The following is a 17835-nucleotide window of genomic DNA, read 5'->3' as shown; positions in this document are numbered from 1 at the left end:
GCCTTGGCTTAATGTAACTAGAAAGACTATTAATACAGTATAATATACAATTTAAAATAAAATGAAGAAATACATTCACTCCTTCCTTAACATTTCCCTTAGTTTCAGATAACGTAAGCTAGCCAAACTGAGCCAAAGCTTCTGGCCAGGTTGCAAAGTAGTTGTAGAGCTTTTGACTGCATCAATAATAATGTATATGGGCTATATATTAAATGTTCTAAGCTAAAAATGTTACACAAGCTTTCTTCCAACTTACCTTCTCCATCACGTGTGTTCGTGCGATGTTGTTGGTTACCTAGTAACGAACGTACGGTAGCCGAGAATGTTCCGTCAACTTCCGTGTGTTCGCGACTTCGCGCATCCATGTTGCCTAGTAACGAACGCAATCTGGCCGAAATACGTGCGGGCGGCAGGAAACTTCACTTTGTGTGTCTGCGCCTTGTATACAACGTTATATATAAAGTTTACAGGACAATTTGGTTGGCATTGCTTTTTCAGCGTGAGAAATACACGGTGTGGCGTGTGAGCGTGTGAACTGGTTGAATTGCGTGTGTCTCACGGCCAATGCGTGAGACTTGAGAACCCTGGACGTCACTTCTTGTTGACGTTCGAAGTATTGTCAAACAAAAAGGCTAGCTCGACCCTCCCTCCTCCTCATCCCGTCCCCTCCCTTCCGTGCTTCCTGAAACAGGCTTTTCCCATGTAAATTCGGGACTTTGAGCGTTCCTTCTCTTTTTCCCTCTTCTTTGCTATTTGTTCATCAGAATGATGTCTCTTTGGTCATATAAAAATTAAAGAGAATATCATTCTAACGTTGGTCGTTGTCTAGGACATCTCTCCTCCACTCCCCACACCCCCCTTCATGTGCACGCGCACTCATGTGTGCCACATCAGAAAATCGCCTCTTGACAGCTGCAGCTAAAGTCCCTTTCATAGTTTTGATGCCATGGTCATCATCGATCTCTCTAGACAGAAATCGCTGCAGTACAGTGACAGCAGGAATCACATCTGCTGCCATAGCTTCAGAAGAGCTAACTTTTCGTGTTAACTCCTCAAACGGACCCAGAACAGTTACAACCTTCTCCAGCAGTGCCCACTGGTGAGCCGTGAGATTATCAGGGAGTTCACGTTCGGACACAAAAACTCCTAGAGCCCGTTTCTGCTCAATCAGGGACTGGATCATGTAAAATGTACTGTTCCAGCGGGTCTGTACGTCCTGCTGTAGTCGTTTTGCAGACTGACCGATCTCTAACTGAATGTCTTCGAGGCAGGAGTAGGCTAGAGGAGAATGTTTAAAATGGCCAACGATTTTGTGTCCGATAGCCAATGCATCAGCAACACTTCTCTGTGACAAAAGTCCTTCGTGGACCACCAGCTGGAGAGTGTGAGCGGCACAAGGTAGGCTGGTGGGAGTCCAGCATCATTCATGCCCTTAATCATATTTTTAGCGTTATCTCGTAGCACAACGTGGACAGAGGTTTTCTGAATGCACCAGGTCTGAAGCATCCCATCGAACGCACCGGCTATGGCTTGGCTGGTGTGCGAGCCCCGGAACGGCTTTGCTTGTAAGGTGGCTTGGCGAAGAGTAAAGTTGTCATCAATCCACTGTACAGTTAAACTGAGCAGAGACATTGGGCAGACACTGCTTGATCAAATATCTGTTGTAAAACTGACGGTCGAAACGTCACGCAACAGGCCACTGACGTGCTTTTTCACGTCATGAAACACTTTCGTTAGCATAGCGGTTGTAATGTAATGGCGACTCGGAATTCGTATCGTGGCTCTAGTATGCCAAGAAGATGACGGAATCCTATATTTTCAACAGCCGACAATGGCTGGTCATCAAGTGCAATAAAGTATGCAATTCCCTCTGTTATTTTTAGTGCCCGTGGGTTACCTCTGGACAGCTTCTCGCGCTTCTGTAAAACCTGTGTTAATGTTGGCTGCTGAGTTGCTTGTTTAGCTTGACTAAACTGTGTGTATTCAGCGCTATGATGCGTCTTCAGATGTTTAATTAGATTGCTGGTGTTAAACGATGTACTTTCTTTTCCTCCTCTCGACACCTTAGCTGAACATAACTTACAGTCTGCCTTGCTGCTGTCATCATCCCTTATCTTGAAATGAGCCCAAACCGCCAACATTTTTCGTTCCTATGCCTCAGTTCACCTAGACAAAGCGGCGGCTCGCGGTGGCCAGTTTCGTTTCACAAAATGTACGTGGTGCGTGGTATCGGCTAATTTTTATGAGTTACGAGTATATGAGGACAGTATCGACCCGATACCCGATGCCAGTATCGGTATCGGGCCATCCCTAATCGAGAGGACATTTTACAACTAGTGTTTCTCTGAACTGTCTTTAGGCGATTCATAATTAAACCTGTGCCTCTCTGTGCACCACCAGGATGGCCCCTTCCCATACCTCGCAGGGGGCCGGCTGCGCCCCTGCCTTCGTCTTCAGGCGGGATATGCAGAGTCCGGACCCTCGGATTGCAAGCTACAGACGGTATTACAAAGTTCTGTCATGAAACTCTAGATGCACCGGCTGATGGTCTTTAACTCAATCTGCCGGCATCACATGGTTCTCTTCATGGCGCAGCTGATTGGTTCCTGTTGCATCAGCGGCCAATGAGCTTGTTGTTCAACGTTCAAATACTTGGTCAGTGTTGCTGTAGTTCCCCAGCTCCACCTGTATAGATCTGTTACGGGTAATGTCAATCTCGCTGTATTGTACAGCAGCAGCAGCAATAATAACAGCGGTGTAGCGGATCTATTGTCACCGGGTGACGAAGGCGGAACTAAAAATCAGAGCGTTATTCCCTTAGGGAGCACTTCCGGGGTAACAACAGGCCGGTTCTGGTTCACTGTCATGACCGACCAGAAAGGCAAACGTCAGTGGCTTACGGCTGGATGAACGCCCTTCAGCCACGTCAGGTAAGTAGGTCGGTATAGTTCCTCCTCAGACGAACTTCAATAACAAGATAGGGGCGTACAGCTGGATGGACACACTCTGGTCAGTGAAGGAGTTATAGGATAATATACATATGGACATATGAGGATTTCACTGGCAAGAATATTACTAAAATGTGTCAATACTTTATCTTGTCTTACATATTGTAAACATGAATTTTTTTATGTTTTATTGTATGACTCATTTAACGGTTAAGTATTGAATTTCTAATAATAATAATTAATTTGGGATTTGGGATTTACAGTACAGAAGAATTTTTCTTAAAAAATATATATTTGTGCATGTAATATTTGATATAGCACACACACACACACACACACACAATTATTACACAATAATTTATCCAATTGACTCTAATATGCAGAAGCAGAAGAAAAAAAAATAGACCAAACCTGAGAAAACGGCACCATCTCAGGGCTCCAGACTAACTTTTTTCACTAGGAGCACAGTGGCCCCCAACTGAAAATTTTAGGGGCACAACCAGAAAATTTAGGGGCGCACACCGTAAATCAACATGATAACCAAATATACTAATTTCTACTGTATTACTAATAAATACTTTGATAATAGATGCAGAAACAATGTGCTGTTTCAAATTCAGTGTCACATTTTATTCTGCACTTTTGAAGATGCAACAAGGTAAACTGATAGCACCATCGCTGTCATGACAGTACAAATATTAAACAAATATACCACACATTCAGAATATGTGAAAATATGTCAAAGTGCTTTAGTAACCTTTCGGTCATTTCACAGTTACAAACAATACTTAAATGTATGTAAACATTAGGGGCACTGGCCAATAACATTCCACTAGAACAAGTAGGCCTAAACAACTTGAGCCTTTACTCACTCCCCCTTAGAGCAGATCCTCCTGTGTTCCACTAGGAGGCTCAGAAGGCCAGCCCTTGTAATTTGGCCTTCTAGACCTTTTACCCTGACTGAACCATGTTTGTACAGCTTCCTTGGCATCAAACTCTTGTAAACTAGGTCCCTCCATGCTAATTCGAATCAAGTCCTCCACAGTGTCTACATGCAGGGACCCCCTGACATCAGATTTAATCCTCTTCTGAGCAGAAAATCCCCTTTCACATATAGCAGAGGAGACCGGGAGGACCAGCATGATGTGCACAAGATGTAGGATGTTCTACAAAGAATGGATCATTAGTGTAGGTTTTATTTAATCAAAAAGTAATAATTACTAACTAAATTAACAAGGATATGATCATAATGGCGTACCTTGTAATCAGAGCAGAATGGCAACTTAGTTACCATCATCCCCCATAAGGCATGGTAAGACTTGTCCATGTAGTTCCTAATGATGAATGTCTTCATGGATTGAAATTCCTCTCTAGCCAGACAGAAATCACACCCATTTCTGAAAAGAGTGAAAGAAAAAACTGACCAAACAATCTAGGTTCAGGATCAAAGTAGATGTATGAAATGTTGCTCTGTGTTATACTTTTTATATCTTTATGATAATTTAAAATGAGTCACTAACCTTGTTAAGACAGAGGAGAAGTGGTCTAGCAGGAAGTCCAGCTCCTCTGCACCATAGTCTGTCAGCTCTCGTTGCTCTGGCCAGGAATCATGACTGAATATCTTGAATGACTTCACTGCCTTTGCTGATGCTGATGTAGACTCTTCATCTATCAAGGAATAGAAAGACAGAGTTGAGGAAAAAAAAAGAGAGTCATAATGATAGCTTATCTTATTTTCACAGATTTTTAAAAATATATACCGGTAATTCTGTGCTTTCACTTACAAAGCAGACTGCTGAATCTTTGCTTCAAATGAAGCAAAGTGCAGTCGATGGTTGCTCTCACTGCTTGTTGTAGCTTAGGTGTGCTTGCCATGGAGAGTCCTTCCTTTCCCAGCCCAGCAGCCTCACCTTGGATGGTTATCCCCTGAGTTCACAAAACATTAAACATTTAGACAAGAATAAAAAAATAAAAAAAATAAAACTCCAAATCTAAAATTCACTTTAAAAAAAACCCTGCTCACCTGAAACTTGTACAAAAGGTGAGTCTCCCCCTCACCCTCTTGTTGTCTTCTCTGGGCCTGAAGGTCTGCCAGTAATTCTGCCAGCCTACCACCTGGCTTGCATCTCACTGACATGGCCTCAATAGTTGCAAGGAGATTCTCAATCCCATTCACAGCCTGTAAAACATTTTCCTTGTGAAAAACAAGGGTAAAAGCTACATATTCCTTGATTAAAATTATTTGTAGCCTACACTGTAAGCTTAAACTATATTCTTCCTAACATGTCAACATTACCTGAGGCAAAATAACATCATTTCTTTGGAGAAGAAAGCTGAATTTACTTATGGCATCAAACAAGTCAGCCAAGAAGTGACAGAAACCCACAAAGCTTCCATCTTCCATCATCTTCTTGACCTGCAATACATAACAAATTACAAACCACTAACCACCAATATCAGTTATTTTGTATGCCTCCCAAATATGAAATCATTTTTAAATGAAATACAGACCTTCCTTGATCTCCCAGCAATATCAGCATTAGTGGATGATGCAGTCAAATGTTCCATGTGGTAATACACGGCTGTGAACTGGCCAGGGTTCTGCAGATGTTTATCCTTTCCTCCAGGTTTTAGCAAGGTTTGGAGGGCCCGGTTCACATGTGGTAGCCAGCGTGTCCCACTGACACTACCTGGCACATTTACACGAACACCCAACTCCTCTCCAAGTGCTCGTAGTTCTCTCATAGACTTGCTGCTAAAGTGATATGTCTTCCAAACCATGTTGAGGAGATTGTAGACATGATCCACCATGGGAATTTTCCTTTGTACAGATAGCATTGCCAGCTCCAGTCTACAATTACAATGAATTCAACTTAAAATTAAACATGCATTGTTTAGGTTACTACCCTATCTTTATTCTGAACGTTCACATTTAACCTACCTATGTGGCATGCAATGAAATGGGACAATAAAAGCCCCTGCCTCAGCTTGGAGGAGGGCTATTACCCCTCCTTTATGCCCGAGGTTGACAGCTGCACCATCAGCTCCCATGGCAACTGTCTTCTCTAACCACCCTGTCTCTGTCCCTAGATGCTGAAAGGCCTCTTTGGTGGCATCATATACACCTTAAAATGCAAGCACATTACTATGGTGTACAATTATGTCTTACACTGGACGAAAACACCAGTTGCCTGAACAGTTTTTTCCCTCTGTCATCACACCTCACAGCTGAATCATTATGGCACCTTAAGTGATTATTTAAACTAATAAATATTCACAGTAAAGACAGCTAAAGAAGTTAGTAATAGGTCTAAACATAATTTGAATTAAAACATAACATTACCTTGAGGCACAGCTGAATCATTATGGCACCTTAAGTGATTATTTAAACTTATAAATATTCAAAGTAAAGACATCAGCTAAATAAGTTAAAATAATTGAAATAAAACATACCTTGAGCATGTGCATGTTTCACTTCGATGTGGCCAATCAAAATATTAACTGGTTTCCCTTCGTTTAGGATCCTTGCGTATATGATTTCGCATTCCTTTGTTGAAACGTCGGTGTCCCCATCGATCATAATTGATAAATACGGAGCATCCTTGATTTTCGTGCAAGTCTTCCCCTTCAGAGTATCCGCAATTACTCCAACGAATTGTGCGCATGCTGTATCGTTGTTGTATGTTTCGTTAAGTTTTAAGCCATTCTTCCTTTGAAGGTTGAGCTGGCTTTTGTATTTGGTGAAGGGTAGTTCCTCCTTAGCAACGAAGTAGGCCGTGTTAAATTTCAATATCATCTCTGCCTCATCTGCGCTCTGATTTTCAGTCATTTGTCTTCTAAAAGCAACCGGCAGTGGCGTTGCTTTTTGATTTATAAACATGTCACGGCATACTCGGTGCTTTAAGCTGAGATTGTGTTTAATCAATGTATTGTGCTTAAACTGCGAAGTGCCTGTACTATCGGCAAATTTAGTGTTCCCCGCAGTTCTGGGGTAGCTGCTGCAGTATTCGCAGTTCATAGAGCTCGACTGTTTACAGTACCTCAGCCAGCTGAATTCTCTTAGCCAGTCTTCTCGAAAATTGTAAGTGCGGGCCTTTTTCGCCACACCAACCTCTGACTCATCTGCATCATCATCCGACGGTGACACAGACTCTGGCACTGGCACACTAGCCGCACTAGCTGCAGGTCGGAAGAACGAATCTATAGTTCGCTTGCTCATAGCCAGGGGCGCCGCTAGAAATTTTAGGCCCTATGAAAGAATATGAGGTTGGGCCCCCCACCGCACCCATTCCATTAATAAAATCAATCTCTGGGGGCCCCAAAAGTGCGTGGGCCCTTAGAATTGTCCTAACTTTTCCCCCCTTAGCGGCGCCCCCGCTCATAGCTGACGCACATATCTCCTTCCCACTGATGTTTACGCGCGCTCGATTATCTCTAGGCCCCTCCCCCCTCCACACATTTTAGCCACTTGCATTGGCCTGCCACACATTCTGCATTCATTGACGCGCCCCTTCCACGTTTAACGTAAAAAAAAAAAAAAAAAAAAAAAAAAAAAAAATATTACTGGTCGCACATGTGCGACTGGATTTAAAATTCAGTCGCGCACTCTCAAATTTTGGTCGCAAAATGCGACCATTTGGTCGCAGTCTGGAGCCCTGCATCTTGTAAAAAAAAAAAAAAAAGTATTTTTTATTTATTTTAAAGTCTTGCCAACAGAACAAAAGTCTATTAACAAATAATGCATCATTTTATAGTTAAATGGCCCTGTGATAAAAAAATAATTGGCAGTTTTAATGGATTTCAATGCGGACATTTTTGTCCTTAAGGTCCTGAGTGTAAATATTTTGTGTACCCAGTGATTTATGAAAGGAAATAAGAAAATTCCAATAAAAATTCAATTTAAAATTCAATAAAAATTAAAACCTTAAAGAGACACAAGGGTTAAGTTGGCTCTACATTTTACATTGAAGTGTGATTGATCAATGAGAGATTACAGTGTTATTATTGAAGCATAATTTGCAAAACTGTATTAATCCAGAAGCAGAAGCAGATTTAACTGTGATTTTCTGCTGTAATAAACAGTTTAACTGGTAAGATCCTCAGAGGAGTTGTGCAGTTATTATATAAGAATGGAAAGACAGTTTCTGTGAAGGATGTCCTGAATGTGCGGAGACAGTCTTTAATTACAGGATCAGAGAATGACACTGTTCCTCCGTCATAGTCCAGCCGAACTCTCACACGCTGGAGCTTCTGTTTAACAGTAAAGTAAGTGTGGCGTTGCTCTGGGGATTGTGAGCCGTATTTGCTGTTCATGTACCACACACACCAGACATTAGACTCAAAGAAAACCGCTCCCTTCCTCTGGTTTGATGCTGTGGTTATTCCAAGAATCCAGTCTGTATTGTCTCCAACCTCCACATCCCAGCAGTGTGTTCCTGAGTTAAAGCCCTCAGATCCCAGGACACATGGACACCAGCCAAACCTCTCTGGATTATCAGGAAGTGTTTTATATACATCACTGTACGTCACACTGGTCAGATCAGCAGAGAGTGTGAGAAGAGGATATGCTGTGTTTGGATCCAGAGACAACGGCGCTGCAGAGAGAATAACATCAGATTAGAGGATGAGATATGATGTATTTAAATGTAAATGTAAAACACACATAAACACTTTGTTGAAAGAGATCATAAATCCTGCTATCATAACAGTCTCTCAGCAGAAGTGGAAAGAGGAATAAAATATTCTACGAAATATTCAGTGAAATTTTATTAAGTACAAGTAAAATTACCGGTCTAAAAATCTACGAGAGTAAAAGTAAAAAGCTCTTTTAAAATGTACTCATAGTAAAAGTTAGTGAGTTTTCTCCAGCGGGGTGTGTGTGTGTGTGTGTGTGTGTGTGTGGGACGTGTCACGGCAGATAGCAGAGAATTGGGTGGATCCAAATGCAGCAACATGATAGTCAGGGCAATCCAAATTGTCGTCGTCCATGCAAGAGTCGTAGTCCAAATAATCAGAATCGTAGTCATCCATCTCAGTGTCAAAAACCATTTAATCAATCAGATACAAATAAACAAAACAAGCAAGAACAAAAACGAGAACAGACTAGAAACAGACCTTGGCGTTGACGTGTGACATACCATACAATGACTCCATGACATGAACTAACACAGACAGGGTATTTATACACAGAACTAACAGGATGATGAGAAACAGCTGAGTGCAATGAACAGATGATGAGTGCAGACAAAAGATTATGGGAATTGCAGTTCATGATGAGTGGGTGACGATATGGGGAAGAGACCTCTAGTGGACACCCAGGGAACCACACACAAGACACTGTGACAGATCCTCCCCTCTACGGAGCGGCTACCAGACACTCCATGACAGAAAACAAGACAACACAAAAGTCCAAGAGGAAGGTGGAATGTGGAAGAACCGAGGGAGGGATGGGAAGGCCAGGACCATGAGGGAAACAGGAACACGAGGTGACGACTTAACAGTCAGCCAGGGCGAAGCAGACGACCCCTCGGGCGGCCAGGGTGGAGAAGACCCCTCGGGCGGCCACGGCGGAGACGACCAGGGCGAAGGCTCAGGAACAGCAACAGACACCACCGGCTCAGGAACAACAACAGACACCACCGGCTCAGGAACAGTCACAGACACCGGCTCAGGATCGGCAGGCGTGACGTGAAGCTCAGGATCGGCAGGCGTGACGTGAAGCTCAGGATCGGCAGCCGTGACGTGAAGCTCAGGATCGGCAGGCGTACCAGTCCGCCGGGGTGGCGCCGGCAGGGCGAGCAGCTCGGGCGGGGCCGGCAGGGCGTGCAGCTCGGGCGGGGCCGGCAGGGCGAGCAGCTCGGGCGGGGCCGGCAGGGCGAGCAGCTCGGGCGGGGCCGGCAGGGCGAGCAGCTCGGGCGGGGCCGGCAGGGCGAGCAGCTCGGGCGGGGCCGGCAGGGCGAGCAGCTCGGGCGGGGCCGGCAGGGCGAGCAGCTCGGGCGGGGCCGGCAGGGCGAGCAGCTCGGGCGGGGCCGGCAGGGCGAGCAGCTCGGGCGGGGCCGGCAGAGCAGGATGCCTGGGTGGCGCGTCAGGGATGGCAGTCACCTCCGGGAAGGTCTCTGAGTTAGGAGCCACCGAACAAGTCCTTGAGCAGACCCTTCTCCTCCTCCTCCGTCTCCGGACCACCGGACTCGGGCCACCGGAACTGGGACCACCGGACTCGGGACCACCGGAACTGGGACCACCGGAAAAGGGACCACCGGAACTGGGACCACCGGAACAGGGACCACCGGAACAGGGACCACCGGAACAGGGACCACCGGAACTGGGACCACCAGAACTGGGACCACCGGAACTGGGACCACCGAAACAGGGACCACCGGGACAGTCACGGAGGAAGTCTTCCTTCTCCTCCGTCGTCCCTTCTGGCGAGGTGCTGGTTCAGGACGGGACAGGACCTGCGGCGAAAGGTGTTCTGGGCTGCGCGTCACCGGATCGTGGTCGAAGGAAGACCGAAGTAGAGACTGATTTCGGGACTCACCTCGAATACTTCCTCCTCTGCAAGCTCCACGGGTCCCCGAAAATCTGGCCAGACTCTCTCCTCTAAAGGACTCTCTGTCGTCGAACAAAAAGTCCTTAGGAAATCTGAGCGTCATGGCCTCCTCCCTTTGTCGAGCCACAAAAGCAAATGCCTGCAAAATGTTCATGCTGCTGGATCCATTTGGTGATGGAGTCATTCTGTCATGGCAGATAGCAGAGAATTGGGTGGATCCAAATGCAGCAACATGATAGTCAGGGCAATCCAAATTGTCGTCGTCCATGCAAGAGTCGTAGTCCAAATAATCAGAATCGTAGTCATCCATCTCAGTGTCAAAAACCATTTAATCAATCAGATACAAATAAACAAAACAAGCAAGAACAAAAACGAGAACAGACTAGAAACAGACCTTGGCGTTGACGTGTGACATACCATACAATGACTCCATGACATGAACTAACACAGACAGGGTATTTATACACAGAACTAACAGGATGATGAGAAACAGCTGAGTGCAATGAACAGATGATGAGTGCAGACAAAGGATTATGGGAATTGCAGTTCATGATGAGTGGGTGACGATATGGGGAAGAGACCTCTAGTGGACACCCAGGGAACCACACACAAGACACTGTGACAGGACGCTCCTGTGACGTGGAACATTTTCACAGCATGATAACGTCTCAGAAAATATCTAGTATTAATCAATTATTAAATAAATAAACAGTATTATTCAATTATGTTTATTATTATTATCATCAGTTAAAATTACAGTTAAATTAATAAAAACTGGTTTTCTTGGTTGAACAAATGCTTTTATTATAACCTTGAAACCATTTGTTTGTTTTGTTTATTAAAATTTCAATAAAACATGTCTAATCAACTAAATTCAATAATTGATAATGAATTAGATTCACAACTTATTTTTTAACATTAATAATTTATTCAAAAAAATAATTATTCAGAAAAATTCTTTTTATGATTTAATACAAAGATATTATAAAAAACAGTGGTAATCAAATAAAAAATGATCCTTTTAATTTTTGGGGAAGAGCTGAAAAACAGATTTACTAAATTAAACCATGAATAAAAAAATTATATTCTTTAAATAATGTTTAAATAAAATGAATTATTATTGTTGCTGTGTGCATGTAAATTACATTTTCATGACTGGATTCTGGAAATCATTCGGCCTTAAGTTATGAACGGAACACGGGTCATTACTGGGATTCGGTAATAATATTTCAACTTGGATTTTAGTTTTTTTTAAAGTACATATAATTTTTTTTCTAAATAGCCCACATCATTATGCACATATTAAACATATTATAAAATCTTATTTTCCCACCTCAGGCATTTAAGAGCTTTTATTAATTTCAGTGTTTTTCAGATTTAAACCTTTTATTCTCAACCCTGTAACGGACAAAATGGACTTTGTTTAAAGAGGATTTTACACAAAACTTGCTATAAAACAAACATCTGCTCATGTGTCCCTCATAACAACTTAATACAAATGTAACATTTATGATACTTTTCACATTTTTTGGGGGGCTGAAGTTAAAAATAAGCAAATTTTGTTTCTTTGGTCTCTTTATATTTATAAAAAAATAAAGGGACCATCCAAATAAGGTGAAACCAATAATATTGTAAATTTATATATTTAACTAAAACCACAATTGTATTGTGTTCGTCCTGAACATGTCAGTGGTAATCAGCAAGAAATGCCTTCATTTTTAATTGCCTTCCCTATTTCATCCAAACATATTAATGTGACAAGGTTGTGTGACGGGGTTGAAGACTGTAACCGGTTTGAAGGGAGGCATTGTCTTCACTTTTATATATTTTTTTATTTTTCTTTCTCATATTTTGCCCTTCTTTCTGGATCAACATCTGCATAACACTGTCTTTCTGCTGCTGATCTGGCGGCCATTTCTGAGATAAGATGTTTGTCAGTGTTTAAGTCGACACATTACATCAAAACATTTTTTTAATTAAAATGATCCATAAATGAAGTGAAATATGTATCAATCAACCCTGTCACAAGTTTTAAACCCCGAAATAATGAGAAATATACAGATATGTGAGGTTGAGGTTTCCTGCACAAAATGGCCACTGCTCGTCTTGTAGTGTAGGAGAGTAGACCATATATGGCAGCGATGAAACAAGTACATTGTGTATACTTATGGATTAAAATAACATTTTGAAAAATAATAATTTTCCATCTTAATTTTTATGTGATGGGGTTGAGTTAAGCTTGACAGTACACCCCCTTGATCATTAATATAGGCCTCAAAAAATAATTATTATAGGCGGAGAATAGTTGGCGTGACGGGGTTGAGTTCAGACTGAGCGACATCACTTTATAGTCAGTTTTTTTATCAAATATCTTGGTGTTGTTTTACAACAAAGTAACAAATAAACTTACAACATTGCTAACAAAATTTGTCTGTACATTTTGTTAAATATTTTCTAAGTACAAGTTCAGTGAAATACTAGAGAAGGGACCTGACAAAATGCTTAGTTTACAATAGAAATAAGACATTATTTTATGATAAAAATTATTTGATTTGCAATTTTTTTATTCATTATAATTGGCATACCAAATTATTGTGGAAAGCTTTTAATATTTTAACCACCACTTTTATCTGCACGGAGCGGTTTAATATCAGTATTCAATAAACACCATTGTATCCTAATACATAAACATAAACCATGAGGAATATACTTTTCATTATGAGTTCGCTGTATGATCTGATGATTTCCTGAAATGCAGTTCAGATTCACTTAGAAATATATTTAATAATCACTTGAATTTCTATCAAATGTGATGTTGTGTGTGTTTCTATCTGCACTATCTTCTGCACTGGTGTCAGATCTGCTGAGACTCACTGTGTTGGACAGTTTCCAGCATCTTCTTCCCGACTCTGAACGGCAGGTTACCCAGATAACGCGACACAGGAATCAAAGCTCCAGAACTCATCCGTGGATCCGGCTGTGAGATCTGGACTCTGAGGAACATTCAGGAGTCAGAACTGCAGTGAGTTTGAGTTCAGATCCACTGAGAGAAGAGATACGAGCAGCTCACTTACCTTTCCATTGAGGCGTTAAAGTTCTGGAAAACATAGAGTTTAAAAACATTTTAATATCTTATCAAACACTCTCATTGTCAATGAGTCTCTCTATACAAGTTGTTTTCTGCACAGAGAATGAAGCCAGATTGATTTGTCACCTTTAGAAACGAGACGTCGTTGTCTTTCATCATTTCCTTCATGTCTCTGAGTGTGTGTGAAAGAGCTGAGATGTGTGTGTTCATCTCCTCCAGCTTCTCCTTCATCCTCTTCTTCTTCTGCTCCTCTTCCTCCCTCAGTGCAGTGACTGTAGCTTCTTCTTCGTCTCTGAGAAACTGATGAAGCTTCTCAAACTCTTCTTTAATCTGACGCTCTGTGTGCTCAGCTTGAGCCTGAAATCACATCACATTCACTTCAGTGTGAACACACACTCCACTAATGTCAGTAATACACTCTGTGTGTGTGAATGTTGAGTATTTAACTCTTTATACATCCTTACCTTGATTTGTTGAATTATTTCATCACACTTTTTCTTCATTTCTTCTCCATGTTTGAGCTTGTTTTGTAGGGACGTCAGCGCTGTATTAAATTCCTCCTACAGGTTAAGATGAAAATCTGTGAAATGTATGCAGCTTTAAGATAAGAGGTTTAATCATTGTATGTTTGAACGTTTTGTTATTATTATTATTTTATTATATGTTGACTGGGTCATTCTCAGGATGCATTTGTGCCTGACATGGCAGGACATATATATTTTAATTATATAATCGGGAAAGGATGAACATCAAGAAATCATGTTTTAATTTTTTTTGCAATAGCCAAATCTTAAGTATTATATACATTAATTTTTAAATTTGTAGTTGTGCAAATAAAAATACAGAAAGTGAAAGTATGTTAGTATCAATCACTTTTTGGTGTGTAAACAGGAAGGGGAAAAACAGGAAGTGCAAAAACAGGCAATTTATGGAGATGCAGTGCAATTTTTATTCTTTTACTGATTTGGTGTTATCAGCTACTAACACAATATGAAGAAACGTATGAGCATCATATTACACAATGTCATCTATACAGGATTGTAGGATTGTAATTAGGATTTTGCGAAGACGAAGATGTGCTGCAAGACGGTTTCTGGCAGAGAACGCATGCTCTTCACTTCAACAAGTGAACAGTCAGTAATAAAATAAGAACAAATACACAAATTACAAGAAGAGATGAATACAAAGTTACAAAGTATAATTCCGGTACAGAAATGAATTAAGCCTAAATGTAAAATAACACTATTTGTTCACTGTAGAAATTAAATATATAGTTTCATCTTTGTTAAAGCTTTATTTCGTTGTTTTATTAACATTAATTACACCGACAACAGTAGGACTATTGGGTTTCTGCTCGGACCGAGAAAAATGACAAACATCTGGTTTCTTTTTCAACTATGACATAGGCTAACCGAGAGAATACTTTTTCCATTTCATCACCCCAAATTACATAGTAAAAATCTGACCCTGTCAAAAAAGGTGCAGTAGTGCTTTCTGCAACTGGGTCGGTTCATGTTCACACCGTAAACGAACCGTACCAGAGTTCGCTTGGAACCATACCGAGACCACCTCTTCAGCTGGGTCTCGGTTCGGTTGTTTGGTCCGCACCCGAGTGCAGTTGCTGTATTCACACCAGCCCAAAAGATCCGCACCAAGGGGGGGAAACGAACTTGAGTTTGATTTAATCGAACCAAACAAGGCAGGTGTGAATACACCCTAAGTAAAAAATAAATACAGGTCTATTGTACACAAATAATACTGTTTCTATGTATAACACTGTATTTATCAAATGAAATGAGAGACATTAGTCTTACCTTGTGAGATGAAAGCACTTCACTGATGGGTCTGAATGTGTGGTTGGTGTGTTTCTCTGAGTCTCTGCACACTAAACACACAGGCTGTTTGTCCTCCAGACAGAAGAGTTTGAGTTTCTCACTGTGTAAACTGCAGATCTCCTCAGATCCTGATGAAAGTTTCTCATTTCCCTCCTTTATCAATGAATCACACAAGTTTTTTAACGTGAGATTAACTGGAGGATCTTCTCTTGAGGATCTTCTCCTGCAGAGAGGACACTCCTGAGTTTCCTTAGTTTTCCAGAACTGTTGTAGACACTCTTTACAGAAACTGTGACTACAGGACAGAAAAACAGGAACCTTGAAGATGTCATAGCAAACAGGACAAGAAAGCTCTTTCACAGATTTTGAATCCATTTCCTCGTCTTGTAAAATATCCAATGATCTACAATTTCACTTTCTGAACTTTGGTTTAAAGAGTAAATAACTATTACAATCAAAATCTAATCTAGTTTCATTCAGAAATACACAAAAACCCTAATATGTCCTCTGTTCTTCACAACTCGTTTTAGCTTTCAGTAAAAATTAAAGGTAGAAACAATGACTAGTCACTTTCTGGTAGGTTTTAAAAGAGGGTGGAGTTTCTGATGACCTTTTGGAGCTTCTGGAACTGGTTGCATAAACAACTAAAACTAGTCTTACAAGTTAGTCATCATTTTTTTTCTTTAAGACATAACTTGTTCATAACTTTAAGTCAATTATATAAAAATTTGATTCCAAAAAAATAAGACTGATTGTCCCTTCTAGTAGGTCATATAAGACCAGTCCTTCAATCAGTCGAGAGCTAAAATGTTTTCTAGGCTTTGCTGGGTATTATTGGCATTTCATCAAGCTGTACTCTAAAATAGCAAAGCCGCTAAACCATCTAACTGCAGGATATAGCCCTCGAAAGAAAAGAGGGAAGGTTTACAAGAGAGAGAAATCGAGCACTCCTGTAGATACCAATACTCCCATAGGTGACGAGTGGACAGTCCAGTGTGAAAATGCATTTAAGACGCTGATTGAGAAATTTACATCTGCCCCAATCCTTGCTTTCGCAAACCCAGAACTTTCCTATGTCTTACATACAGATGCCCAAAGGGAGGAGCTTGGTCCAGCTCTCTACCAAGAGCAGGAGGGCAAGTTCTGCGTGCTAGCATATGCCAGTAGGGGTCTTTAAAAAAGTGAGAAGACTATCCTAACCATAAATTAGAATGTTTGGCCTTGAAATGGGTCATCTGTGAGCAATTCAGTGATTATTTCTATGGCACTAAATTTACTGTTCTCATGGACAATAGCCCACTAACATACTTGCTGACCACAGCAAAACTCGATGCAGCAGGACATCGCTGGCTTGCGGTGTTATCTACTTGCAGGTTCAATATAAAATACAGAGCTGGATCTGTCAATAAGGATGCTGACGGATTGTCCAGAAGACCGCAAAATCCACCAGAGGAAGATGATGAATTATTTGAAGAAGAGAGGGCTATCGGAGACTTGAAACGGAGACTATGCAAGGAAACTGAGGTGATCTCCACCGAATTACTCTCTGCAGTGTGTGAGCGTCATTCGTTTGTCTTGTCGAGCGACGTGTCAGAGTCCTTGGCATTGACTGCTTCATCTGCCCCTGAAAGTTTCACCACCACAGGGTACGAGACTATCTAAAATACAGCCATACAACGCTCCTCTTTCTCTCTGCTGCCATTCTCCGCCTCTGACTGACTGCTGTTAGAAATGCGCGGCTGAGCGGCGCGCGCGCCTGATTGCTGGTGGTAGCGCTAGTGGTGAGTCCTACCAGAGCCCGTCTACGGAGAGCCTGTTCACTCCCTATTAAGTCCTATTGTACCGAATTTTGGTTGTAGTTCCACCAGAGTTCCACTGGGGGCGATCGCCCGAGTGCAAAATGAATGGGAGTCTATGGAGCTAGACGGCTAAATGCGTCTCTCACACGATTGCCGTTGAGAAATCTCAGATTTGATTGTAGGTTTGGCAAGTTCAACATGGGTTACAGGTCGAAAATAGAATGAACGAGTACTTATGTCCTTTCGATTTCTTACAGGTTGAGTTGTTGTTGCCCATAACACGCTAGCATTCTGCTAATGAACGCTGATTGGTCAGTGAAGGACTGGTTACGACCAGAGATACCGCTTGATGGCATCATGGCATCCGAAGCGGGAACAGAATGTCTTCTAGCAGAAACTCTTCTAGCACGTGTGTTTACCTGTGTCCGCTGTATTGTGTGTTTACCTGTGTCCGCTGTGTTGTGTGTTTACCTGTGTCCGCTGTGTTGTGTGTTTACCTGTGTCCGCTGTGTTGTGTGTTTACCTGTGTCCGCTGTGTTGTGTGTTTACCCGTGTCCGCTGTGTTGTGTGTTTACCCGTGTCAGCTGTGTTGTGTGTTTACCTGTGTCCGCTGTGT

The 17835-nt window shown here is 41.9% G+C and overlaps 2 protein-coding genes across 2 annotated transcripts; both read right to left on the bottom strand.

Moving 5' to 3' along the window:
- Positions 1-3826: 3826 nt before the first annotated feature.
- LOC307008005 (zinc finger protein 862-like) lies at positions 3827-7167 on the bottom strand (the record flags this gene model as incomplete). The annotated part of the gene is made up of 9 exons (XM_079630560.1): positions 3827-4114; positions 4207-4345; positions 4469-4616; positions 4733-4874; positions 4972-5127; positions 5245-5364; positions 5460-5799; positions 5890-6073; positions 6906-7167. The coding sequence occupies 9 exons, from the start codon at positions 7165-7167 to the stop codon at positions 3827-3829; spliced, it is 1779 nt and encodes a 592-aa protein (XP_079486686.1).
- A 439-nt stretch (positions 7168-7606) lies between these two features.
- On the bottom strand, positions 7607-16012 carry LOC307007818 (nuclear factor 7, brain-like). Its single transcript, XM_079630189.1, has 6 exons — positions 15400-16012; positions 14050-14145; positions 13712-13942; positions 13572-13594; positions 13372-13490; positions 7607-8542 (listed from the first exon to the last, which is right to left on the bottom strand). Exons 1-6 carry the CDS (start codon positions 15793-15795, stop codon positions 8001-8003), a joined length of 1407 nt encoding a protein of 468 aa, XP_079486315.1. The 5' UTR covers positions 15796-16012; the 3' UTR covers positions 7607-8000.
- Between the last annotated feature and the right edge of the window lie 1823 nt (positions 16013-17835).

This window comes from Phoxinus phoxinus (assembly GCF_949152265.1).
Source record: "Phoxinus phoxinus genome assembly, chromosome: 12".
Taxonomy (NCBI): domain Eukaryota; kingdom Metazoa; phylum Chordata; class Actinopteri; order Cypriniformes; family Leuciscidae; genus Phoxinus; species Phoxinus phoxinus.
This window is presented reverse-complemented; position numbering and strand designations above follow the sequence as displayed.